The 26,756-nt window shown below is 43.4% G+C and overlaps 1 protein-coding gene across 43 annotated transcripts in view; it reads right to left on the minus strand.

The window, feature by feature from the left end:
- Positions 1 to 26,756, minus strand: part of TSNARE1 (t-SNARE domain containing 1) — a 482,568-nt gene that overhangs the window by 247,684 nt on the left and 208,128 nt on the right. For all 43 annotated transcript variants that reach the window (XR_011139363.1, XR_011139365.1, XR_011139361.1 and 40 more), the window contains 3 exons: positions 12,826 to 12,916; positions 8,588 to 8,662; positions 6,981 to 7,037 (listed from right to left, as the gene is read on the minus strand). Coding sequence is in view for 37 of the 43 variants with exons in the window: in XM_068933469.1 (XP_068789570.1) it covers positions 6,981 to 7,037; positions 8,588 to 8,662; positions 12,826 to 12,916 (223 nt within the window). In the remaining 6 variants the exon portion in view is untranslated. The remainder of the gene's footprint in view (positions 1 to 6,980; positions 7,038 to 8,587; positions 8,663 to 12,825; positions 12,917 to 26,756) is intronic.

Genomic DNA, 26,756 nt, shown 5'->3' on the forward strand with positions numbered 1-26,756 from the left:
AACAGAGTCCAAATTACAAACCTTGTCCTGTATGTCCTTGCATTGCAGTAAATCACGAATCACTGTGATCCACTGTGAAGGTGGAGACATCAAGTCTGTCTTGCCATGCCAGGTGGACTTGTTGGTACGTGAATCGACTGGAGCGTCACATGGTATGTCAAGGATGATAATACAGTACGGTGGAGATAACAGTGGGCTCTACTTAAGACTGCTACTTAGGACTGAAAGGACTTAAATATCTTTGAACTGTATGGTAGACATAGCATCTGTTACTGAGACCCTGAAAATATATCAGACAGAACCTGGAAACGCCACTAAAGGTTGCTTTTGTCATCACCCTTGTAATGCAAGGGTTAACCTATTTTTAAATAAATTTTTCAGGGGAAAATACCATTGCCATTCACCTTTAATCATGTGATAAATGCAGCCATCAAAGTGGGTTTAGAAGAATACAATTTCCTTCCTTTCAATAATCCATCTCCACAGGGGGGTTAAAAATGTATTAAATAACGCTGCATTCAGTTTGGAACAAGGTGACACACTCAGTAAGGTTTCCCATTTGTTTCTCCAGTTACTGCATGATCGTAGCCAGGGCAAAAGTCAATTTAAAGCGCTGCGATGTAATTTCTGAAAGGTGGGGATGAGGGAGAGGGATGGATGACGTCATGAAACACATGAGCATCCACACTGCACTGGCAGAAACCTCTTCCAATTGCAGCCAGCAAAACAACCCGCTTGCTACATCAGCAGGCTCCTGCAAATTGAACACATAAGGGAAAAAATAAAAAACACTACAGCGGAGTGAATAAAATCCAAGCAAGCAGACTGATGTGGAGGTTAACGTTGTATCATAATCCTACTGCCATCAAGTTCACGCTCTTCCTAGAGACCCAGCCTAAGTCCATCAGCTTTGGGATCTTGGCTGCCATTTCTTTTATCCTTACAGGGCTGGCAGCGCGTGTCTGACAGCACAGGCTAAGGTGACCCTCGTTGAAGAGGGTCCCGTCTTGATGGATGCAGGGATCACCTCCACGAACGCGCGTGATCTGGCCTAAAAAAACATGTCGGTATTTGCAATATCCCTTAACGTAGCAGCTGGAACGAGAAAGGAGCAGTGCAACTATCCTGAGAACTATCACAAGCAACCAGAGAAATATTCACAGAGCTGTCACCGGCGGCAAAGAAATAATAACGCGCGTAGCAGCTGAGTTACATTATCTGAGGGAGCCTCTGGACACGAGATGTGCTCTCCTCGAATGAGCCACCAAGGCGCGTTCGCGTTCACGCCACCGGCGCTGGGCGCGGGAAGCGGCCTCAGGATTCAGGAAGGCAAAAGCAAGGGTTTCCCAAGTGCAGCGGCGAGGTGGTGGTGCTCGAGCCGGATGGAAGAGCCTGCCCTACCTTCGGTTGGCGAGGTGGCTCCAGCAGTGACTCGGAGCCAGCAGGGAGGAGAGCGGGAGCAACACGCCAGTGAGCTTCGCTGCGGAGGAAGTTTCCTACAAAAGGATCCCTTCCTCTGCCTTCATCCTCTGCCCACAGGAAAAAAAAAAAAAAAAAAAAAAAGCTCGGTCCTTTCTCACTCAAAAAAAAAAAAAAGACAAAAAGCAACAAAAAAAAAAAACCCACACAAAAAACAAACAGCCAGAAAACCCAGCTAATGAATACTAAATCCTTCACCCGGGTGCTGATAAAGGCAGCTGCAGTTTCTAGCTAAATCAGCAGGTGCCAGCAAGCTAAGCAGGCTTATCCTATGACACGAGCTTGATAGGGGATCGCGAAGGAAAATCCATGGTGCTGAAGTTGTTTGAGCGGTTTCGGAAAAGGCAGGCTCGTGGGGGGATTCGTTTGGCTGGTTGGAGGGTTTTGTTTTTTTTTTTTTCCCCTTATTTTCCGCCTCTCATAAAGTAAGGGGCTATGTGTTATTGGAAGCTGGCACTTCTTGTCTTCGCAAATGACCTCCTTTAAAGATGCAGTGGGATTCGGGGCCTTTCTTGTCGGTTTTTCCACGCAGCGTTGAAGTCCCAAGCGCTCCTGTTCACCTGAACGCGCTCAGATACAGGGAATAAAGGCCTCCTTCCAGGGGCTACGCTGCCCATTTTGCATCATTTTGCCTAACTCACCGGTAAGGACGGAGGACTCTTCATTTTAACCCTTGCTGTTGCAAAGTGCTCCTGCGCCCCGACCCATCAGAGAGAGCTGAATAGTTATCAAGCAAAGTAGCATCTCTACAAAGCTCACTGGCATTTTTTTACAAGATTTTGGACATGTTGAGCAGAAAAGACTTCCCCCTCAGGCCTCCTGAAAGCTCAGCGAAGATGGTACTTTGGGCCATGCAAGAAGAAATTCCACATCCCTTGGGAATACAGCTGCTAACTACACAAAATCAAGCACGACTATATTCCAACCCACTTATTAAATCCCTGTATCAAACTCCATTTCCTTACCTCGAAACAGGCGAAAGAAAAAACAGATTGTCTCAGGGAGATTCTTTAATGACTGCCTTCAAAACTAAACAAAACAAAACAGAAAACCCACACATGAAGTCAAGAAAAAATAGCCAAGCCATTTAAATGCTCCTTATTGACAGGCCCACGAACAGAGGAGTGGGCTGATTAGAATATGGCTCTAATGGATGTGCACTTATTTAAAAGAAAGCTGACATTATTGAAATAACACACTTTTCCATAGAAGCCACTATAAACTAAATGACCTTGAAAAGACATAGTGATTGCTACCACACATGCAAGATATATTATCGCCAAAGCTAAGTCCTGATTACCTAAGATATACCAGCCAGACTGGAACATTAAGAACTGGGATGAGCGCTAAGATAAGACGTTAGAATCAGTAAGATGAATGAGCAAATAAAAAGCTCTGTTTGTCGGGGCAAAAGTATTATTTTGAGCATGAGAAATCAAATTTCGCATTTCAGAAAAAGAGCACACTGTAGCCTCTCTGAAAAGCTGAAGCCGGCTTCAAATTGAGCATTGGACTTTCAGGGGGAAGCGCACCTAAGAAGCCATCAGTGATTATCAGCCAAAATAGTCTGTTGGCATTTGCTTAGCCTGCAAGTTCCTTGGGGGCGGCACAGTGCAATAGCTTTGTTCATACAACGCAACAGCTTTGCCGTGACGGAGACCCTGTCCTCGAGCCGGCTCTCCAACTACTACAAGAGCTACTACGACAAGGGTAAAAATTGAAAGTGAGTAGACACCACAAGTAACCAGAGTCATCACACTCATACATATATGCAGATTATGCAGATGATCTTGCCAAGGGATTATTCTCCCATGAAGACGAGGTTTAGATCTTGCTACCCAAGACGAGAATTATATGCTACGCACATAAAAAGAACAACTTTGAAAACACAGGAAAAAGGACAGAAATGATGCTTCCTGTGAAAAGGAAGTCCATTTAAAGCACAAATAAATTGATGCAGTCAGGAGAAAGAAGCTTGTATATGTAAATAGAGGTTTATTACCCATTTTTATGCTTCTAAGAAACATAATTTACTGACCCTTGAGAGAAGGGTCAAGTAGGCTTATGAAAAAAGAGACAAAGACATATTTTTTGGCAACTGCCATGTTCCAGAGTAGTAATTATCTTTCCCTCTCTCTGTGCGCGACAGGAAATGACGAGGGGTGCCATTACACTATGAGAATTACTGTAATTTTAATTTCTAAAAATTGCCAAGAAAATTTCCTCTTTAAAAAAAAAAAGTTTGTCCAGATTTTTGGAGTGGTTTAAAACTCATTTCTCAGCTCAAACAGAGCTGTGCTTTTCCTTCTTAATTTTGGGGGATTTAGGGGAACTGGTCACAGAGTTGGTGTAATAAGAAGGTCCATCCTCCTCCTCAGTAACCGAAAGAGTTAAAGGCTAAGTGTGGTCACTGAGGATCCGGGAAGTGTCACTGATGCAGTACAGATGCACAAACTGGACTTTCCATGTTAGGTGGTTCAACAGGGCTCGATCCTTAGGAGCTCTCAGCTTTTCAAGCTAGACTCCTGTTGGGTTTAAGATCACCTGAACTTAGTTGTTTGTGGGCATAACAACACACTCTTTTAATGGGAAGGAGATGACGTTAGATGCACAACGAATAAAATAAAAATAGGATCCCTTACACTTGAAGGGCTTATCAGCTATCTTCTGCTGATTTCCTCCAGGCTACCATTTCTTATAATATTATGGCCAATCTATACTGTGCTATACAATATTATCATGTCGTCATATTTTATGATACCCAGCTGTTGACCTACAGGATGAACACAGGCCAAGAGGACAACTCTGTCCAGATGTCCAACCTTCCCTACTGTGGACTGCATTATCCCAGGCCGGCTCTGAGTCACTGCTGTGGCTGCTGGGGACAGGCAACGCTGGATACACACCGTCTCCCAAACCCAGTTGTACGCGTGGGAGGAGGACAGCTGCTTTGCAGCAAGGTACATCCACACAGGGGGAGAAAGCAGGGTAATGTATGCATGTTCCAGTATGCCACAATTCACAGTTAACAATGATCATTTAGATTAGTAAAAATACATCTTGCAATATATACAGTAACACGCACCTGCAGAACTGAATCTTTCTGTCTACACACAAATACATGCATGCAAACATATAGTTGATTAAGAATTTATACAACTTCAGGCTGCGAGGAATTTTGGATCAATGTCTTCAGTTTACCTTTATAAATAAATAAATAAACCCAATTAAACGTTACTTACATCAAAGCAGAACGGTCAGGAGATGAATTCTCCTGAAGTTCCACTTTTCAATTTTTACTTATTATTTGGTACTAGGGAATTAATTACTTCCCAAAATAAACATATTATAACTGTGTTACCAAACACCCCACCTCTCCCACCCACCAATACAAGAGAAGAATTTAGGGACACACATAAATAAAATAAAACAAAGCCCTGCATTCAAGCAGCATTTGAATCAAGACTGCATGTGCACCAAAGGCAAGTAGTTCACAGTGTGGTCTCACAACCTTCATAAATCAGGTGCCCTGAACATATGTAGTATTTTGCATTACTGTATAGGGTGTTAACTTTAATGACCTAATACATAGCAGTGTGGTCCAGCTACAGCTGCTGGGGGAACTATTATTTCGAATGTCCTGACCAATCTGCAGCTGGTCAATGGCCACATCATGTGGCATAGCCACGGCCATGCCACCACGCGGTTGTCCTGGTCGGATCAGAGCTGTTTCCACCTCTGCAGTCCACTCTACTGCTGTCTAACAAAATTGGTTAAAAATACAAGAAGCAGTGTAATATACGTGCTGTAAAAATCACAGCGCATCAGCTGGGTTGCTCTTCTAACGAAGGGAGAAAACCCACCCAAGTTGTTTCAGCCTTCCAGGATGGGGTGGGTTGCCATTTAGAGATCCCTCTGTCTCCCTGCTGATTGCAGAAGGAGCACAGACAACTCGCTTCAAGACACTTCTGGATGCTAGACGCACAAAATAACTCCACACTTCTGAGCTCAACCATTACAATTAATAAATGTTTGGCTTTAGTGGGATTTGGCTGAGATTCAAGAATATGCCACTCATGACCATACAAATACCCACATCCAGCACTGATCACCAGCTGCTGGGTGAAAATAAGCTCTAAGCTATAAGATTGCCATGAATGCATAACCGAAAAGCAACATTTGTGCACAGTCATTCCAAGGTGCCAATGGGAACACTTGATAAGCTGAAAAGAATACATTAGCACTTTGGCACACAAAGGCCTTAGTTTCACTGACCTAAAATTAACTAAGCGACAAGGTCTGATGCAGAATCATAGCTCTTTGAGGCTCATCTAATATTAAAGCTCCGGTCTATTGATTTGCCCTAATTGTAGGGTCTTCCATGACTTCATTCCACCCTTCCTTACCAAGAAGCAGGAAAGTGACAAGGAAACAATTTGTTCCTATATACAAGTCAAAGAGGATTTAGTAAACCAGGTGGCATGATAAATGAGGGAATGAAGATTCATGGAAAAGCAGAAAATCTGCTAACTGCCCCTCACAAGAAAACGCAGCGTTATCAAGAATAATCACAGAAATTAAACATAAGGTTCTGTTTCGTGGTGCTGTGATATCAGCTGAAGATACCTGAAAGCTGTTTTGCATGTAGGATATGAAAGGCCAACCTAATCTCTGGTGGATTCACACTACAGCTAATTAATATCTTGGCATCAAACCTCTCATTAAAATCTGTGGAGAGTTCATATACATACACCCATTCATATAGGTATACGTGCACATTTTATACATGTGTATACACACATCTGTGTATACATGGATACATCTCCCCTTATACTCTTATTCATGTTATATATATACCCAGACACATACTCATTTAATCATGCTTCATAAATATATAATTACATACACATGCATGCACATACCCATCTAAATATATGCATACAATGTATATTACATATAGAATTACACATACATATAAAATTTATTAAGAAGGTTCCTAAAATGGGTAAAAAGAGAAAAATAACAACTCTTTTTGCTTATGTAGATGACTGTTAACTACTGCGTAACGTAGATGAAGGATGCAGAATACATGATCCCTCTTAAAACAGAGGATAGATTTGATAAAAAAACCTCCCTCACTTCCTTTTAAGAAATTGCACTTAGAGAGCCATTTCTCTTAGACTATGAGTGCTGCTCCCCAAGAGGGGGGTGCGAAGACCGTTCTGTGCTGCATTCCCGAGTAGACAATACCCAAGGAAAGGCACACCATGAAGAGCAGTTCCGTGGGAACGGAAAACAAAGAGAATAATCAGACAGGTCTTTTTGCCTGAGTTCTGTATCTTCTGCTGCCAAAAGTGTCATACGCTATTATTTGAAACACAAAACCGCCCCACCGGCTTTAGTGCGGGACACAGTCTTCACAATTATTAGTGGAGTTTGATGATAGACCTTTTTCAGCAGTGTATTTACTCGGCTATACACACAGACGCACATGAACGTACCTGTTTGCTACTTCTCTGCGCAGTAGGAAGTAAAGCTTTGGATTTCTCTGCTATTTTCTGCCAAAAGAAAAAAGAAGGAAAATTACTGAGAAAACAGAGTCCAAATATTTAGGGAAACAGCCATAAGGAAGTTATTTCTTCTGCTTTTTAAAGGAACAAAAAAAACTCTATTATTTGGAAGAAAAGGAGTAAAACCGCACTGAAAAGTTTGGTCTTGCGGGAATTAAAACTCTTCAACGCTTCCCAAATGACAAGGTTATCAAAATTGAAAGAGGCATTTAAGAAATGACAGCTAGGACGTGGATAAGTAGCAATTTACCACTCAGATTGGTTTCCTGACGCAACCGGGCATTCACAAAATGCAGTGGCTAATTTTGGCACTTCTGTACTGATGATGGTTTAAAAAAAAACTTAAAGAAACAAAAACGTAAAACATGTACCGTTCAGATAAATTGCACAGGAGTTTAAAAAAGGTGTGCGTACATGGGGGTGGAGCGCTTTACCCGGAGCCTTCCAAACTCTCATTTAATGGGATAAAGTCATTTCATTTAATCCTCCATACTTGGGCTCTTGAACAGGGCAGCGAAGTATTAAAAAGAAGAGATGACTGTACAGATAGCACAAAGCTATTATACAATATACATGCTGTTGAAGTGCAATTTAAAGCTTTTTTTTTGGTTGTTTTTTGTTTTAAACTATAGCCAGAAAGTGTTGGGAAATTAAACAGTACAGACTGGTGCTAATAAAATATAAGGTGCATGTTGCCATCCAAATTTCATTACACCCGTATAATCCTAGTGTATTCTTCCCATATGTTGCAGGCATGTGTCACGCTCACTGGAGCAGTGTAAAGAAAGCAATCAGAGTTTGCCCATGTTGTATTTAAACAGGATTAGATTGATCCTGATGTATATACAAACAAATCTGATACATGTACACAACACCGCATGAGAGAGAAGCAGTTTGGCATCGGAAAATTTACATCATTCCTACGGCATTTAAAAGGAAAGCAAATCTGCTCCTCAACTGTCTCTCCCTAGGATAAAAAGTGAGTGAAGAAGAAAAAAGAAAGAGCTGGATTTCAGGCTTTGTTTGTTTTATTAAATAGCTTTTCCTCAGTGACAGGTCTAACCCAAAAGATGAGTTTGGAAACCTTAGAGCAAGGCCATATACCATAGCAGAGCCATAAGGTGGGTTAAATGTAAGAGTGATGTTGGCTGCGTATTTCTTGTAAACAGACGTATTTCTTGTAAACAGAAAAGGGGTGAGGGGACACTGTGCAATTCCTCTCCCGTCTCTCCAGAAAGTGGAGACGCACCAAACTGACGTCATGGCCATGCCATGGCTACTTCTGAATGTCCACCCGACCCACAGCCAGCAAATGCACTTTTTGCCCCCCTACTGCTGTTGAATTATTCTGCAGTTGCATGTGTGTGCATATTCCAGTGTAATCATACCCTGCTTGGCTGATAATATAAGAAAAGAGGGAAGGACTACAGGTGGGAAGGTCTGTGGAGATGGTCCACACTCCTGAGAAGTCCATTTGCACCCGCTCAAAATGTTCCCAAATTGACGCACTAAAGCTTGCAAGCGGGAGAGCCCCTCACCTTCTGTACAGCCCCATATCGCTGGATGGCATCAGACAGCTGGTTCTTCAACCTGTCCAGCTGAAGTCGCTCTTGCTGTATTGGAAAGACAATGGTGAATACAACTGTGTTAGCAGGTCTGTAAGGATAAATCAAGTAGTAACATGTTCTGCTTGTCTATGACCAGGGGTAACAGCCCTCACTGGAGACAACACATAAACAAGGTGGGCACAACTGGTATTAAAAAAAAAAAAAAAAAAAAATCAGTTTCACTGAGGCTACCAGGATGCCACAAGGTTTTATTTTATCAAGGGAGCACAAGATGCTTTGCACTTTCAGGCAAAAACAACTCCAAAAATACCGTCTTAGTTATTGAGTGTAACGCTCAAGTCATGGCTACAGTGTAGTTTACCACCTAAGCTGGACACTCTCCTTGGCAGGGATATAAACTGGGACATGTTTCTGTCCTGCCCACTTCATGAAGGGGATCTCACTCCAATACCAGTTCCTAAAGGCATGTGAAACACAAGCAAGTAAAGACCTTACCGTCATCAAAAGAACGAAATGGTTGCAGTGTGGCATCCTGCTTCTACTTAACAAATGCCAGGCTTGGTCTACCTGCATTTAAAGCAGGATACGATAACCTTAGAACACCCTCCTATCAAAAGTCCTTTGCTTAGATGATACGACATGATGGAGTTCATCATCTGGTTTGATGCTAATGGGTAGTTTATTGAACTTGAGAGGTTGAAGCCCACTGCATCCCCCACAAAAATCTTATTCTCACTGGCCTTGGGGCTGCAACAGCTCTTATCAGAATCCAACTTATCTGTTTTCCAAAGTATGTACCCGAAATGGAAAGCCTTCCTCTCTGGAGCTGGCTCCAGCAAGATATTGATCTATGTTCAATCCAAGCCGTATTTAAAGGGGATATACTGAAAATATCCACCAACTCCTGCAGGCCCTGCAGAGCCCCCCACTCTTGTGACAACCTGTCATTAGGAAGGCTGGATTCTTCCCAGCACATGTTCCATTACAGAGAAAAGATGTTTATCGTATTTATATCAAGTAAAGGATAATTACTGCAGCAGTAGCCCCACCAATGGATGCAATAACAGACTAATAAAGGTAGAAATATTATTATTATATTTCTCTTATAGCAATAAATGGGATTCTATTTCTAACTTTTCTTGAGCAAGGAGGAAAAATCCATCTGCCCTCCTTTTTGACCGCATTAACAACACCAGGAACTTCCATTAAATATACATCAAGAAGCTTTGAGACCTTTGGCAACTGGTACGCCATCAGGCTGGCACAACAGACCAATGCAGCAGGGATCTGATGTTTCCGTATGGGAAAGTTCAAATTGGAAAGCAACTGAGAGTTAGGATATGATGTGTAGCTGGATCCTGCAGTCGTTAAACTATGAGACAGAGGATTGAATGAAAGTTCAATGGTTTAACATCTATCTCCAGGGGATTTTTCTCCTTGTAGCAAAGCTATTCAAAAGTTCTTTAGTTTGAGTATTTGAATACGTTACCCTTCTGACGTCAATTATTTGGGGTAAGGAGTGTTTCAACCCTAAATTGACATGAGACATCTAGACACATTGCATCTGTGCTTCTGAACAGGGCACTATCAGGTATTAAAATACAAACCAATAAAATGTCACAACCGAAAGGCACTGCTGAGCAAAAGTGAGATCCACCACAACCACCTAAGAATCCCAGCTTTGTAATAGCCTATGCCACTACTTTACATCAAAATCATTTTTTGTTGCATTATTTCCACTAATCGCTCTCATTGGAATCTGGTTTCCATCTCTTCCCCAATCCCTGTCTTATTCCAATCAATGGGATTTTTGTCAGGGGTTTTAGTGGGAGTAGAATTAGTTCTTACAATTAATATGTTTATAACTAAATGGACATTTTAAACCAATGTGTTCTCAGAAGAAACACTCCAGTCAAGCCTGTACATAACCATCTGGCGTGCCACAAAATCACTGCTTTTAGATAAAGGGATCAAACCTCAACTGTGGAGTGGATAGGGCCAGCATCTAGGAAACGGAAATTCTCTTGGCGCTTTCACCTCCTGGATCGCAGAGTTCAAGCATGTATGAGCTCAAATGTCCAAGTTTGCAGAGGGGAATGAGCTGAGAGGAAGTGGGCATTACTTTAAAAATCAAGGAAGCAAACAAAACTCAGTGAATCTATGCCAAAGCAACTACTCCAAAAGGTTAAGTAACTTTGAAGCAATTTCAGCTGTTGCAGACAACTGCTTAAGAACAAAAAAATGTACATTTATAAAGGATGGGATAAGCCTCTCTAGTTTTTAATGGTAGTATTTAAATATAGAAGAATATTCCAGTCTTACAGATCTTCATCCAAAGACGAAAAATCATTTTTAGAATAGGGTAATTATCATTATTCCTGTTCTACAGATAATATAAACTTTATGTTGGTTACACATGCAGAATAAGACAAGACCGTTTCCTTGGAGAGTTGATCTAATGGTCCAACGCTCGTCCTATAAAAACTTGCCCTTTCTATTTAAGCCCTTTGAGGTTAGTTTGAAATGAAATCCTAGTATAACTATGTGTTATTTTACATCAGTCTCCTGCCTTGTGTCACATTGGTCCACTTAACATCAGTATCTTTATCCTGAAATACTATCAGTTTGCCCAGGTGGACATCCTGACTCCAACAGTTCTAGTAGCACCTAAATCGTCAAGGGAAGTCAGAGAAATTCCCACAGTGCACCTTGCTGGCTGTGCATTACGGCTGGAAAATAAGAAAAAAAAAAAAAAAAACAACTTTTCTTCTGTATGTGCATGCAGAGCAATACACAGAATAATGGATCGGAAAGAACTGACTATAAAGCTCTAAATTAATGGAAGGCTTTTCATGCTGTGAGAAATTTTATGGGAGGAAAGTTTGGAATGTTACCCAGATCCCCAAGAGGGACTGACAGACCCAGCAGCCAAACCCCACCAGAACCATTTATTCTATATAAGGGAGAAGGGTGACAGGCTTTCTATCAAAATTTGTAGGTTTAATTATTTAAGCTGCACACTGTTAGAAAAGTTAAAAAAAAAAAATAAAATCGGTTAAATTAATTGACCAGGCAGCAGAAAAAGTTATTATGTGATGCCAATAGAGAGCTGCAAGTTTATATTCATATTACCATAACTGTTTGTGTACCTATTTCCTTCAGCTCTTAAATATATTCTCTTTAACTTAGCAATTTTTCTCCCCTTGACAATAAAAGCAATTCTGCTGACAGTTCCCACCGGACACCACATGGGCTTCAAGGGCTAATAATGACATGTGTGTGTGGCGCTATAATTGGTTTTCACATGACCTTGCCTGATTCTCCTCTAGACCCAATTTAGGTCACAAAAGGCATCCAGGAGATCAGCACAAAACAGCCAGATCGACATATCGTCACAAAGGCAACTTCCGCTTCACAGAGCTCCAACGTAACTCTGCCACCTCTGTACCCTGTAGCCATCAAAACTCACACAGGAGTTTTCACGTCTTCATGCTGCCCTCTCGTTACTACTTGGATTAAGTAAGAAAAAGGAAAAAAAAGTAGTGTTTGCAGCCCATCACAAATCAAACTATCATGTTAAGGAAGACTTAAAGTGTTAAAACTGATGCCTACTCATGGAGAGCAGTCACTGCAGGCTTCACTTCAAGAGATGGGATTGTGGTCGAGTAAATGTTCAAAAACCTGATCTGCTCTGGCCGCACCCGGTAAGTATCTGTCTCCACCGTGGCCTTCCAGCAAGTGTATAGCACTGAATGAATGCCACATCCCAATATATTCTAATACTTTGCCCTGTACAGATACTTAAACACATTTCCTAACTCATCTGCACCCAGTGCACCCATCGTGCAGTAGAGTCTCTAACCAATGCCAAATTCATGTATAACCCGAAGATTTCTTTAGTACTTTCACCTAAGCTGCATGATACCCCGAGTAGGTACAGTGTGAGCTAGTCAAGGTTTTTTACTGAGCTGTTGACTTCTAGCTCCAGAAGATCCAGCTTTGGGAGACGAATTGGTTCCTGCAGTTGTTTTTCCAGTGGTGACTTACGAATACAAGCTGTGTTTTCCGTTGCATAACGAGAAAGCAAATTATAACAAGACATGGAGCTCAACAGCCTTAAAGCACCCACTCCCCACTTCCTTTTCTCATTATTACTCCCTCTGTAGGACTCAGCACTTTTGTCCAAAAGTATCTTGAATGACACATACCCTGGATGAGCCTCTGACAACCTCAGACAGCTGCTTGATGGCTTTGGTGCTAGTCGTGATGGTTTTATTAGTCTCTTGCTGTGTTGCGTGCCTGCAGAAAAGGAGAGATGAGGGGAATTGCGATTGAAATTAACTGCTTAGTGAGACACTTAAAGTAACTTTTTCAAACCACAGAACAGTTGAGACAACAGGACTCAAACCACATCCAACGACAGTAAGGCTTTCACTAGGAAGGGGCTTTCAGCAGCAATGGCAACCAGAAGGCTGCAGGAAATGCTAGCCAGGAGTGGCCTAAAATATCTCTCCTGTGTTCAGCACGGAATGATAGCTGTGGACCTGCAAAACCAGTCGTGGTAGACAAGGCAAAAATATGGGGTAGGCAGGTAGCCAGGCCATCATGGACTTGTGGTATTGCAACTAATAATGTTGAAAGAAAAATGGGGATGTATAGTAAAAAAAAAAAATGCAACCAGGGAGCTATGTGATGGTTCTGCCCAGGGGTTTTTGAGAGAAATTCCAAAAGGCGGAAGTTGAGTAGGACAAATCTAGTTTTCCTGACTTACCATGGTCAAATCCCTGCTAATGACTCAGTAACTCTGAGGAAATAGTGTCAGTCCGAAGATGCGAGTGTCACATTCAAAGCCCTGAAACATGCAGTCAGGAAGCCAAACCAGTCAAATGTCCTCTCACGGTTTTACCTTTATTATACACCATTAATTCCATTATCATTATTTCTTGCAAGTACTGGTTGCCAGCATCTTTGTTTAGGACCACTCAAATTAGTGGGAGAGACACAAACTCTTTCAGCTCAGACAAGTGGTTCCCAAGCTTTGTAAGGTCAACAGAGCATTTTCAGTCTCCAAACATCTCCAAGGAGCACTTCACACCACGCTGTTCAGAAAGGAGTACCTTTTCCATTATGTTTCAGTCAAAAACTCTACAAAGGCTCAAGAAACATCTGGAGAGAAGGATCTTTTTTCCTCCTTGAGTGCCACATTTGAGCCATGGAGGTACTGAAAAGACACATTTGTTAGCTGCTCTTTTTCAGGGTAGGCAGGATGTGAAGGGAATGGACAGTTTTTGATTATAAAATGTTAAGAAGACTCTTTATGGCTCCTCTGCCTCCAAGACCCATACTGTGTCCCAGCCCTTTAGCCCCTTTCTGCTGTTTTGTCAGGACTGACAGAGGCCTACTCTTTCAAGACTTATGCCAACTCTTCCAGCGCCTCCCTTTAGGACCTCCCTCCCAGCCCCAAAACACAGTCTTTACTATAACCTTGACTATAAATAAACTGAGACCTTCCTCTCAGCACGTATTCCACTGACAGGCATTTTCACCTGGTCACAGCAGCTTCGTCCTTCTGTCTGGTTACTAAAGTGGCCAAACCTTACTGACCAATGAGCCCTGGGTTTCTGATCATGCTAGACCCTTATCCTTTCCTTCTATCTCTTGAATCCTTCTCTGAAAAGCATATAAAGAAGGGAATGTCACAGAGAGAGACTCTCAGATGATTCCCTGTCCTAAATCCTCTCAACCCCTGAAGAGATCCCATGAATGTCTCCTCATCTGCCATCTACTAACCCTCACACTGACACTCCTGTAACGCTTCGCCCTGTGCATGGCCCCCAAAAGCACAAGCTACAGTTCTTCACATGCCATAGACACCATGAACTGCAAGGTTCACCCCCACAGCAAGTTTGGCAGCTTTTATCCACTTAAGCAAGATCTTTACACAGACAGCACAGGTGGGAAAGCTGTCCGAGGTAAAAGTAGAGTAATTGTACCTAACAGGTATACAAATGAAAGCTTAGCGTACCTTGAATGTAACATCTCCTGAGCTGCAGAACAGTAATTTGGATGTACGCTAAGGACTGAACAAGCAAATAGAAGACATGGACTACTTTTGTCACCGTACAGGAAACAGAAACAAATATGGAGAGAAGATTGGATCAGTAATGAGTTATTCCGAGCTCTCCTTACCTAAATGAAGATTCCACTTGTTTATTTATTCACCAAAAGGAATTTCATTATTAATGATCCTAGGACCCGCTGCACTAGCTGATAAAATGCGTCACTTCTACTTGAAGATATAAGAGGTCTTATCTACCAGAGAGAGAGAGACAGGTACTCCATACTCTCATCGCAAGACAGAAAACTGGGAATCGAATTCTGCCACATCATCTACCTTCAAGACTACACATTTGGTCTCATCCCATATCTTTTAATTGAACAAATCTGGCCCCTGAGTGCAAGAATTCCACAAGAAGCCGTTTCAAGGCTGAGCCTTCCACAGCTAGTTCCTTTTAACGCCATGCAAGACACCGGCGTTGACGTCCAGTCATTCGGCAGACCTCATTAAATTATCTGCCTGAAGAACAAGTCAGGGATTCACGTTCCCACAATCCCCCATCCCCAAAGCAAAATGGCTGGTCAGACTTATGCATCAGAGCCTTTTCAATTTCTAAAGCTAAATAAAGTCTCCTTCATTTGTATTCTAAAGTCAATTTGATGCTACATAGCCTAAGGAAAAAATCCATGCCTTACACAAGCTTTGCCCTGATTTGCTTCAACAAAGGAAGTGGGGTTACAAGAAATAATGCACTTTAACCAACACCCTGGTGCTTGATTTTGGCACTTCCCAGCATGCTATCGGCACAATTACCTTCTTATTCTTCAGCCTCAGAGACACACTCAGAAATCAGACAGTGATTATATTTAATTTAATTTACTTTAAATGCTATTAAGATCTTCATTAAAAGTAGAGGCCTTGAGACTCCACTCGCTGCAGCATTTTCTTTTAATATGTAATAATAATAAGGCACGTCGTTGTTGTTGTTATCATTATTATCAGTATTATTATTAGCTTTCTCTGTATTCCTCTCCCCATGAAAGAGTGGCGATTAACTAAAGGGGTGTCTCTGACGAACAAAATTTAACGCTGAGAAAAGCCTTCCACAAAATAATAAGTTAAATAACCTATAGAGATGCAACGTACCTAAAATAGAGACGTCGTAAAACACTTAACCTGGCTACACTGCAACTCTGAAAATAAGCACACTAAGAAAAAATAAGTAAATAAAAAGGGCACCTGTTAGGCAGAATAACACCTCTTGCTGTGCATTTCTGTATATACCAAGATTGCAAAGACGATGCACTAAATAATACAAGAAATGCCGTACCGCCGCCTAAGAGTTTTCTACAGCTGCTGTTTTCTGTATCAGAGAACTACGGTCCACTGAGTCCGTAAGCCCCGGGGCGCGCAGCTGCTCACGGCTTTGCTCTTGCAACCATCGTATCTGTAATTTATTCACGCAGTTGCAGAATGAGTGCAGCAAAGAGGAGGCCGCAGCGGCTGCTGTTTCACTTCTCTGCAGGATCGGGTGCAGTAGCTTACTTACAGTTTGCGCCGTTCTTCGAGACTCTTGGTGAACGACCAAGTCAAAAAAACAAAAAAAAAATCAGCCCCCCCCCCCAAAAATAACCCACAAAGACCGACAGCGGGAAGACTTCTCTCCGTCTCGCCGTGCCTGCGTTCAGCATAATCCTAAAGCGGGTTGTGCTCCGCTTGCAGCAGGTGAAAGGCATTTACAATGTACGATATGGCTCATTTCACTCTGCCCTGAGCCCCGAGAGAAGGGCAATAACAAGTTTGCCAGGTGCAGATCGAGAACACCTTTACTGCCCTAGCTTAAACTGCACTAGATTTAGCATCCCATTTGGCACAACGGAAGAGCAACGGAGTACTTTCATACATGTAAGGAGCGGGTGGTCAAGTAGGTTTGGCTATAATTAAGCCAGGTTGCCTACTCTCCCTTAAACGGTGCACTTACTTACTTTTTAACGCAGCAGCTGCTTAACGCTCACTGCAGTTTTCTTTTACCGAAAGAGGTAAAAATTACATTATATGAAGCAGAGCGCTGAGCCGCACGATCTCTGGCTCAGGCAGATATAGGCTGCATATCGGCATCTACGTGTCTTCCATAGTCGTCGGAGGCATAAATACGTCCAGGGCGCATGGAGCATGCGTAAGGAAATTATTCACACCCTAAGACTTCAGCCGTTCTCTTAGAGCTGCTTTTTGTGAAGGGCTGAAGCCTGGTAAACTACACACGTACATATATTAAACTTGATGTAAGGACCTCAGAGACAGCCACGGACTAGCAAGGGGTATTTGCAGCAGCTGAGGCTCAGACTCCCCCTTTCTTAGGTGTCTCCTAAGCGGCCCAACTCATCCTCGAATAGAGCGGAGGGTATTTCCAGAAGTGGGAAATCTGGGTTGCACTCGCACCGCTCAGATAAAAAGCAGCAAACGGCGGTGACGGTCCCCTGGCCCTGCCGGCTGTGCTTTGGCGCCCGGGGAGGGATTAAAGCAGCGGGCGCCTGTCGTCTCCCAGCGTTTACTGCAGGTGTAAAGAAAGCAGAAGGATGAGTGAGGAGAAAAGGTTGGCTTGCCCAGCCTTAAACTCTCTTTACTGTATCGTTAAAGTCGCCTTAAGGAAGGAAAGGTAAATCTGCTCCAAACCGACACAACTTCTTGGGGCTTTTCTTTTTGAGGGTCTGATTTCGCCCGCCGGGGAAGGTTTCGCGCCCGTGCAAAACGAGAGCTGCAATTCCAGCCTGTCGGCAATGCTCTTTGCATAGGTGTAAATCATCCCGCAGGGAGAAAAACGGACCACTACTTCCCAGTTTCAAGCTGCACGCTGTATTATATAATAAAAGTATCATAGATTTCCAATTTGCCTGTCACCGGGAACGTATTAGGAGATGTGGCGCTATTTGTCTGTAGGCAGCGAAGGGGATGGTATGCGGCTGCGTGGGAAGAGAAGGGTAGGTGTTTTAAATCCACCTGGCACCGGTGCTGTGTCATCTCTGGAGACGAGCACGGTTTTAGGTGAACAGCTGCACTGTTCAGCAATTTCGGATTAAAATATACGAGTTCCAGCCAGACAGCAGCCCTCAAAACGTACAATTTCATCACTGCAATGCAACCAGGGCAATATAAATAACATTGCAAACCCCAGCAAAATGGCATTTTTAATATCCACCAGGCACTTTTTTTTTTCCCCCCCCTACCATCACCTCTTAAAAATAAGTAATGAACAAATAAGAAACAACTGTCATTAAAATAGAGAGAATGCTTATTCTAATTAAAGCTGCTCCCCGACAGGATTTGTCCCGTCTTGGTAAGCAACCAGTTACTCATTGCTCTGCTGCCAGAAATTCAGGTTTGTGCTTTGCAATTAAATTATCTCTAGGACAGTGTGTTGGACCCCGTCTCAACCCTACGTCATGGACAGACTTGATCAGCACGTGCCCAAAACAGGACCCCGTGGGAAGCCGGTTAACGACTTCACTGCCTGTAGTTACCCCGCAGCTCATTTTTCCGTCCCCCACCCATACTTTTCCAGGGTATATTTCGATTTGACAAAAGTTTCACTTCGTTTCCCAGTAAAAGAGCCCTTCAGATCCTTCAGAAATGCCTTGCTAGAACCGGGCTGTACTACACCTCCCTCTCTCTCATTATCCAGTAAGCCTCTTAGCTTATCAAAGACAGAAATTAATTTAGCTCGCCGTAACTTCATTTTGATGAACCCTGGCGCCTACTGATCAAGATAGTCTTTTTTTTTTTCTTCTTCTTCTTCTTTTGTTTCCCTCCAGGTGCTGCTAAACTGATTACTTCTTCTTCCCTCTTCTTGCAACGTATTTTGTCCCCAAGTTGGAGCAGTCAGTTCTCCGGCATAACATTTCTGTACAAAGCAAACGGATCCCTCTCCTTTCCCGTCTGACGACCTGGACTTTCAGCGTTGCCCCACTTATCCTTGTAGTGCCCTAAGATAAATATCCTCCAACCACGACTATTTGCATTCTTTTGCCTATGCTTTCAAACTCTGTTGCCTTTTTTTTTGGCATTTCTGCACTAACGAGGGGACCACGGCTCAGGCTCTGTAACGAAGAGGTCACAGGCGTGGAGTCCTGCAGCCCTTCTCACCCGCACAGACAGATGCAGCTGCAAAAAAAAAGCCAGAAAACAGCAAAGCGATATTCAACATTTAGATAACTACACACAGTGGTCTCCACACGTTTCTGGCACTAATTCACTCTTGCTCTTTGCTGAAGCATGGATCGGAGCTGTCGCTCCACGGTTCTTCAGCAGGATTGCCCCCATCCAAAACTCGGGGCTGCTGCATTCAGGACTCTAAATGGAGCCAGTCGACTTGCAGAGAGAGACAGGAGGGAGCAGGGCAGCTTCTTAGTCCCGCACATATTCCAGGAACACAGAAAAAAAAAAAAAAAAAATATATATATATACTATACAAGAGCGTTTGAAATTTTCCCCCTTCTCTGACATACGCAGAGGCCTAGACGCTTTCTAATGTTTCTAACACCTAAATCTTCATAGAAACAGTACGTGTGCGGACTCCAATATAGGCAAACTTCCTTTTGTTCTGCGCCTCCAGCAGATCGCAAGCGCAAAGAAACAAAATGCAAGAAACAATATGCAGAAGCCTGAGCGTTTCCTGCGGACGAAAACAAGCGGGCTGTCGTTACCTGCTCAAACGCAACGCTTTCCCGTAACACACGCTCCTGTGATGTTAGCTCCTGACTTCCAGGATACCACCAGAAAGGGGAGAAGCCAGTTAGCAATTTCCCAGCCTTTCAGGGAACGGCGAAGTGGTCCTTTGATGCCAGCAAAACAGAAAGCTACAGCCGGTATCCGAGCGATGCCAGATTGGGATCAACTTTTCTCCGCAGCCCTGTAGCCATCTGCAAGCTGAGTCACTGGTGCCATCCCTAACTCCCACGTCTCCGGCTGCCCCCCACGCTGCGTCAGTTCTCAGCACGGAGAGGCCTGGCCCAGCTGGCTGCACACTCACCACCAAAACCCTCTTCTGCAAGAGTGACCAAGTGCAGGGTTGTGGAAAGCCTCCTGGAGCTTCTCCCCACCCTTGGGCTGCTGTCAAGCACACTCTCCGTTTCCAAGTCATCTTTTCTATATGCTGGAAAGCATGCAAACATGCAGCACGGCACCCTATATACTGTACTTTAATGCCAATCCCAGTGTCTACAGCCCTGTGTCCCACCATAGCCACCGGCTGACCTCAATTTTGTCATACCTGTTTTGATGCCAGGCTTTGCTCTGCAGCGGCTTTGTGCACATCCTGCAATGGGTGAGCACACACCAAAATCCAGCCCTACCGGGCAGCCTGAGATGGCCTGCACCCCAGCATGGAAGTCCATAAATAAGAGTGTGGGTTTTACGACCTTTCCATCCTCTGGCCAGCCGCAAAGAGCCAGGCACAGCTGAGCCTCACCCCTTTCCTTCAGGTTCTTCAGCCTCTCCAAAAAGACCAGAACGTAGGTCGTTATTTCGCTGGCGGTTCTACGCAGCTTTAGGGTTACATATGGCATTCAGACCATGATGTCTCGGGCCAACCACTGCCTCCGAATGAGCAGCTGCATTTTGTGCTTGCATCTATTTTCCAGGTTCCTGAGGGAGAAACGGTGCTTCCTCACCCAAATATCCACATATAGGGCATTGCAAAACCATTAGAGCATTCCTCTTACTGTTAACGTGCCATGCTACCTGCAGTTCCCTTCCACAGGTCAACGCTACGTATGGCCCAGATGTCCTGTGTCACTGGCCAAACATGAGCGGAGTAGGATGGTATCGTCATTTCCTTCAGCAGGCAAATCTGAAGACAACATTTTAGTTTAAATTCTGCACACTGGGCCAGGTATTCTGTCAGGGCTACATGCTTTTAAAAAAATCTGATGTGCTACCGTGTTACCGATCATATGGCAATTCGTCCCCCTCGGTACCTGCACCAATACCTACTTGTGGGTCTTTACCAGAGGGCTGCCATGTGAGTTGCTGTGAATAATCCCCACTGAAGAAGAAATTTGGATAGAGCCTTGGTGAGTGAATGGGGGTGTACACGTCTGGAAGACAGCGTCCTACATGCACACATACAGGTAAGAATGGCAGGGACAAAATGACTGCAGATAAATTGCTCTGTAGCCTAATGTAGCCTATTAACTTTCCCATGCTTGCTCTCTTGGTCTTAGCATTTAACGTGGCTTTAATAGTCAATACAGCACTGCGAAAAGCAGAGATGAAGGGCACTTTACTGATGTGAATGGGTGATCGATTGCTTCAGGTCTCCTTGAGAAACTATACTGAAACCATCATCAATAACCGAGCAGGTGCTTTGTAGGTACGAGTATAGAAAGTTTTGGTGAACAGAGACGTAGATCTATTGTGATTTTAGTCTATTTTTTCAACAGATGTTTTTGCTGTTTCATGTGTTTTCTTGCTGCCAAACTTTCCGGTGGCAAGAACATGCAGAGCAAACACACGCAAAAGGCAAATAAATCACACACATTTCTAAGAGAGAGGCATTTTCACCCAAGGAGAGTCATGTTTCATTTTTAAAAATCCCAACTTTGCTTAAAATCCAGCAATTTCAATTGAAAAATGAATCCATTTCACTCAAATACATGTGAGGTGTGCTTTATTTTGTGAGGTGAGTAACATATGAGAGGCAAACAAAGAACTTGAGACATTTTTTCAGCTTGCTATTATTATTTGCTTATTTCTAGATAGACGTAATAAGCAACAGGAGCTCCTAAGTGTATACTTAAAATAAGCAGTATGCCTAAACCCAATTCCTCAGTCAGGATTTAAGTGAGAACAAAAAGGTATTAACAGTGATTGCACTACTGAAATTGCGAATGTGTAACAAACAGGCTGTCTTATAAACCTGTGAATAATGTCTACCCTTTGACTAGCAAGAAACTGAAAAAGAAGGGCCACGACCAAGCAGTTCTTTTATAGTCCAAAGTGCAAAAAGAGATGGTTTAGCATCTCCAGGAAGCTCAGCTTTCAGCATCAACAGACAAACATCCGAAAAGTATTGCAGCAGCGTGCAAATACAAAAGCTCCACGTTCAGCCGTGCTAAGAAACGAGTGCTGCGTATTTCAGAAGGAATCACGTCCACAAAGGAAGCGTATCTGATTAAGTTACCTTGACCCCCCTGTCCCAGATGACAAGTGTAGGAAGAGTCACCACAAAGCACCAAAAGCCAATGTGACCAGTGGGATGTCACGTTTGTTAGCAGTCCATCTACTAGTTTGGGCTTTGAAGAAACCCTTCATAAACCTTCATGCCACAGTTAATAAATATTCCGCTGTAAATTTCAATTAGTTAAGACGTCTGGACAATACAAATGGCGCTCTATTTATGACAGATGCTGAAAACAGATGCAAAATCCACTGACAACAAAGTATCATGCAAAGTAACCAAACATTTAGGGAACTCCTCATCCATTTAATTTGCTAGAGTACCATCACTGGCAGAGACGGGAGAAACAGCAGAGGCAGCGGCAGTAGCTTTTGGCTTCCGAGGCAGATGTGTAAGGATTCCAAAATCTGACACCTCTTTCTCTTCCACAGAGAAACTTTGTTCAGATGGCATATGGAGATTTTGGGGTTAGTCAGCCGCTGATTTGGATACATCTAGCCTTCCTGGACATGTCTACTTCACATGCCGAGATCACCTGCAGGGCCCACGGGCAGTTAACCCATATCTTCCTAAATGCAGAAGCATCCTTGCATGTACCATGCAGTACATCCGCACACCTTTCTGTCCACAGAAAAAACAAGATATGGTACCTTTATGTGCTCAAACACGCTTATGTTCCCAAAACCTTCCCAGCTGCCGCACATCTCACCTTCCTGGTCCAAGAGCCCAACCCTCTCTCCTATGCACCCTTCGTAGGAGGAACTCAGTTTCTTGTCCCTGTCTTCTCCATGCCCCCAAGGACATCACCCAGTTCACCTAAGCCAAACACCAGTCCTGTGTTCTCTAATTCCATAAAATAAAAAAGCCAGCTGCATACTAACAGTTTACTTACTGCTCTATACCTATCCCCCCAAAGTCGCATGCCCTACTGTAGAACCACATATTCCCTAAATAAATAAATTCCCCTGAGCTAGGACTTGATCCTGTGCCCCATTACATCTCCATGCACTCTCAGAGCAAAACCAGAACCTCCAACCACTCACACCCTCCACCTGCACAGCTCTGCTGCCCTGAATCAAGACGTCATGCCTTCTCACTGCAGTCCTTGGATCACACCTCGCCACCCTGTGGGATGCTCAAACCACTCCTTTGCCCACCTAAAATTCACCCTACGTTTCCTCTCCACGTGTACACCCATGTCGTGAGCCAGAAGCGAAGGTCTCAGACTCACTGGTCAAATGATGCAAGGACCAGACCTGGGACCTGCAAACTGCTGTTGCTTTCGACAGTAAAAAGTTACCACCAAAGGCAGTCACCTTGCAGCTCCTTTCCAGGGCAGATGCTCCCAGTGCTGCCGGGTATGACATTTGACTGCTGCGTGTACCATGGGTTGGGAACCTCTGCTCTAACTAATGGGATTTCTGCTGATGTCGGTTATGTTTTACCTTTGTGACCAGCTCCATTAACTTCCTGGAAAGAGTGAACCCAGAGATGTTAACTGCTGCACAACTTTGACCTGTTTTCTCTCTCTGCCTCCTCCTTTCCCTGCCCTAGAAGTGATTTCAGAGCACAGTGGGATGCAGCTGGAAAGCTGGCTGGAGGAAAGAGACATTTTAAAGCACAAAGTGAAGCATAAACCTTGAAGCTGGCAACAATGCTTATACTTTCTGAACGCATTTCCGTGAAGCGTATTGGCCAAAATCTGATTTGTCTGATTCTGAGCAAGACAGGGGAGAAAAGGAAACAAAGTTAAAATAATATATGGAAGAAAATGGCTTTAAAATCTGTTTACTTGAGAGTAGGATTTTTCATTGTGTTTTTGTTTGTTTTTATATTGTACTTTGTTTTCAGAAAGAACTGAGATGACTAAAAGGAATTGTGCTGAGAAGAGAAATGGATCACAGCAGCCTACTTACCACCTATTGCTCTAGCTCATCTACTTCATACGCCTCTTTAAGTCTGACATCTCCGCAACTTTCTGAGCATAAGGGCAAGCGTGAAGTGCAAGCAAAATTAATATATTTACCCTATGCAGAGTGCAGTACACTCAAAATACTCAGTTCTTGATCTCTAAATATTTTTCTTCCTATCATCTCCTTCACTGTCCTCTGCATTCAGCTTATGTTTCACTTGAAAGTGCCGTGCCTTTCTAGCAACGTTTAAATCCAGCAGGCAGGAAGTTGTCTCTGTCTCTTTTTAAGAATGATTAAGTTTCCAAAAAGAAATAAAGTCTTAAAGGAAATGCTGCCGGTGAGGCTTCTCTCATGATCAGCCCCACATTTCATCCACTTAAACATCGTTCAGATCATCAGCTGACAATAATGCCTAACTCCCAATGTACGGCAAGCCGCTCTTCCCCACCACCCTCTAGCTTACATCAGATCATAAAGCAGCCTAGCACTTAGATTACAAAAACACAAGGCACTTTATTGGCCAATAAAACACTCGCAAGAGCGGCCATGTGAATGAAGACCCTATTTTGTGGGGCAATAAATTTTGCACTAGAACCCAGAAGGCATTGCTATTAGAGGAATTGTGCAAATCACCATCCGTGGTCCATGACAGAACAACTTAGGCTGTGGCCAAAAGGACATGTATCTCCACGGGAAGAGCAACAATTAAAATGCACTGCCAGTGGTCCAAAAAATTAAACTTCTAAGAGATACTTCCCTAATAAGACTTGGGCATAAACATATAATAAGATGATAAAAAAAAAAAAAAAAAACAAAAAAAAAAACAGAATAAAAGGTCTGAGGAAATTCATTGTAAATCAACAGGCTCTCAAGTTTCTTTCAGGTAAGGCAACACTATCTTTTTTCTGCTGGCAGAAGGCAATGAACCAAGTATATAATGAACTCAGATATAGCAACTCTCTGTTTACAGTGTGGGACAACGGCAATATCCCATTGACCCAATCCATTCAAATGTAAAACTGTGAGACCAGTTATCAGAAACCTCTGCTGCTGATAGCAAATTTGTTCTCTAGGGGGAAAAAAGGATTCAGCTCAAGAATCGCTATTAAGAGGCCAATGCCGGTACTTGAAAGAAGAAAATTACCTGATGAAAGATCAATAATATTTCTCTTCTCTCTTTATTGCAGCTTATGCACAGAATAAAATATTTTAGGGCCTGATTCTCTGTCACTGTGCCTCAACACAAGCTATTCTAAATGTTGGTAAACTAAGAAATTATATTTTTTACATCCACATTGTGAAAATCAAATTGCACTTCTGCAGACGGAGTCGCAAAAAGAAATGAGAACAGAGAAAACCACACTGACTGCACCGTAATAGCAGACAAATCAGCCCGAATATGTTTCCTTGAAGGCTAAATGCTTAAAAATAGACTTTCATACAAAATGGCAAGCATGCTAGGTTTATCCAACAGCTGCCATAAAGCTGAGCACGTAGATCCAGCTGACAAATTACTGAAACAAAAAAACAGCAGGATTACCCACTAAAGGCCCAAGGCACCACAGCAGAAGAGTTACTGTAACATCTGATTGACCTTATTTAAGATAAAGGGATCCTCACAGAATCACAGAACGGTTGAGGTTGGAAAGGACCTCTGGAGATCATCGAGTCCAACCCCCCTGCTCTTGCAGGGGCACCCACAGCACATTACCCAGGATTGTGTCCAGATGGCTTTTGAATATCTCCAGCGAAGCAGACTCCACTGCCTCTCTGGGCAACCCGTGCCAGGGCTCAGTCACCCTCACAGTCAAGAAGTTTTTCCTCAGGTTCAGATGGAGCTTCCTGTGGTTCAGTTTGTGTCTGTTGCCTCTTGTCCTATCACTGGGCACCACGAAGAAGAGTCTGGTCCCATCCTCTTGATGCTCTCCCTTCAGATACTTGTACACATTGATCAGATCCCCCCTCAGGTTTCTCTTCTGCAGACTGAACAGTCCCAGCTCCCTCAGCCTTTCCTCATAGGAGAGATACCCCAGTCCCTTAATCATCTTTGTGTCCCTTCGCTGGACTCACTCCAGGAGCTCCATGTCTCTCTTTTACTGGGGAGCCTCGAACTGGACACAGACCTCCAGATGAGGCCTCACCAGGGCTGAGTAGAGGGGGGAGGGTTACCTCCCTTGACCTCAGTCTTACAGGAAAATAGTGTCAGACTGGAATTCAGGAATCTAAGGGGAGAGATTCTACATATATATTTTTTCCTCTCTTTCCTAAACGGACAAAATAGTTTGTTCAGCTGAAAGCTGACGTCTTGAGTATGATAAAAATCTGAAGAACTTTAGTGACAGGAGAACTTGGGTAGACGATGATGGCTTGGCCCAAAAGAAGCAGAGAGAGTTTCTTCTCTCTCACTTGCTCGCCAGCTAACTCAACTCTATCCTGTGGTGTGCACCGTGGCAGGAACGAGAGGCACGTGCAGACTCCAAACTCCTGCCCTGCGTTTGAGGGATCTGAATTAATAAGCCTAAAATTGCCTAAACAAAACTATTAAAATTAAAGGGTGAGGATAAGCCATTAGATTAGAAAGCAGGTTCTCCCACGTGGAAAAGAAAGCCTTTCTTAAACACGTCTCCTGTCCTCATACCTTTAATCCTAGACTGTCTAGGATTAAACATGGTAATGTTACATTCAGTAGGTCCCTCGGCTTCAGGGGACCGCATGCCTCTGGGATACTGGATTCCTGGTCACTTTGATGCCACCCCAGATGGGAGTCCTTACCATCCAATGTCAATTCTTTCACTGAGAACAAATCACCTAGCTGTCCCAAACCAGTTCCTGGGTCATGCTAGATGAGATCCAGCCTCATGAGCTCCTAATCTACATAACATCCCAGACAGCCATCTAATTGCCTGTTATCCAGGACTGTCTCATTCTCATCATGCAGGTAGCAAATATATAATGTGCCTCTTTATTTAGGCTGCAAGTCCCCTAGGCTGCTCC

The sequence above is a fragment of the Struthio camelus genome, chromosome 2 (genome assembly GCF_040807025.1).
Source record: "Struthio camelus isolate bStrCam1 chromosome 2, bStrCam1.hap1, whole genome shotgun sequence".
Lineage (NCBI taxonomy): Eukaryota > Metazoa > Chordata > Aves > Struthioniformes > Struthionidae > Struthio > Struthio camelus.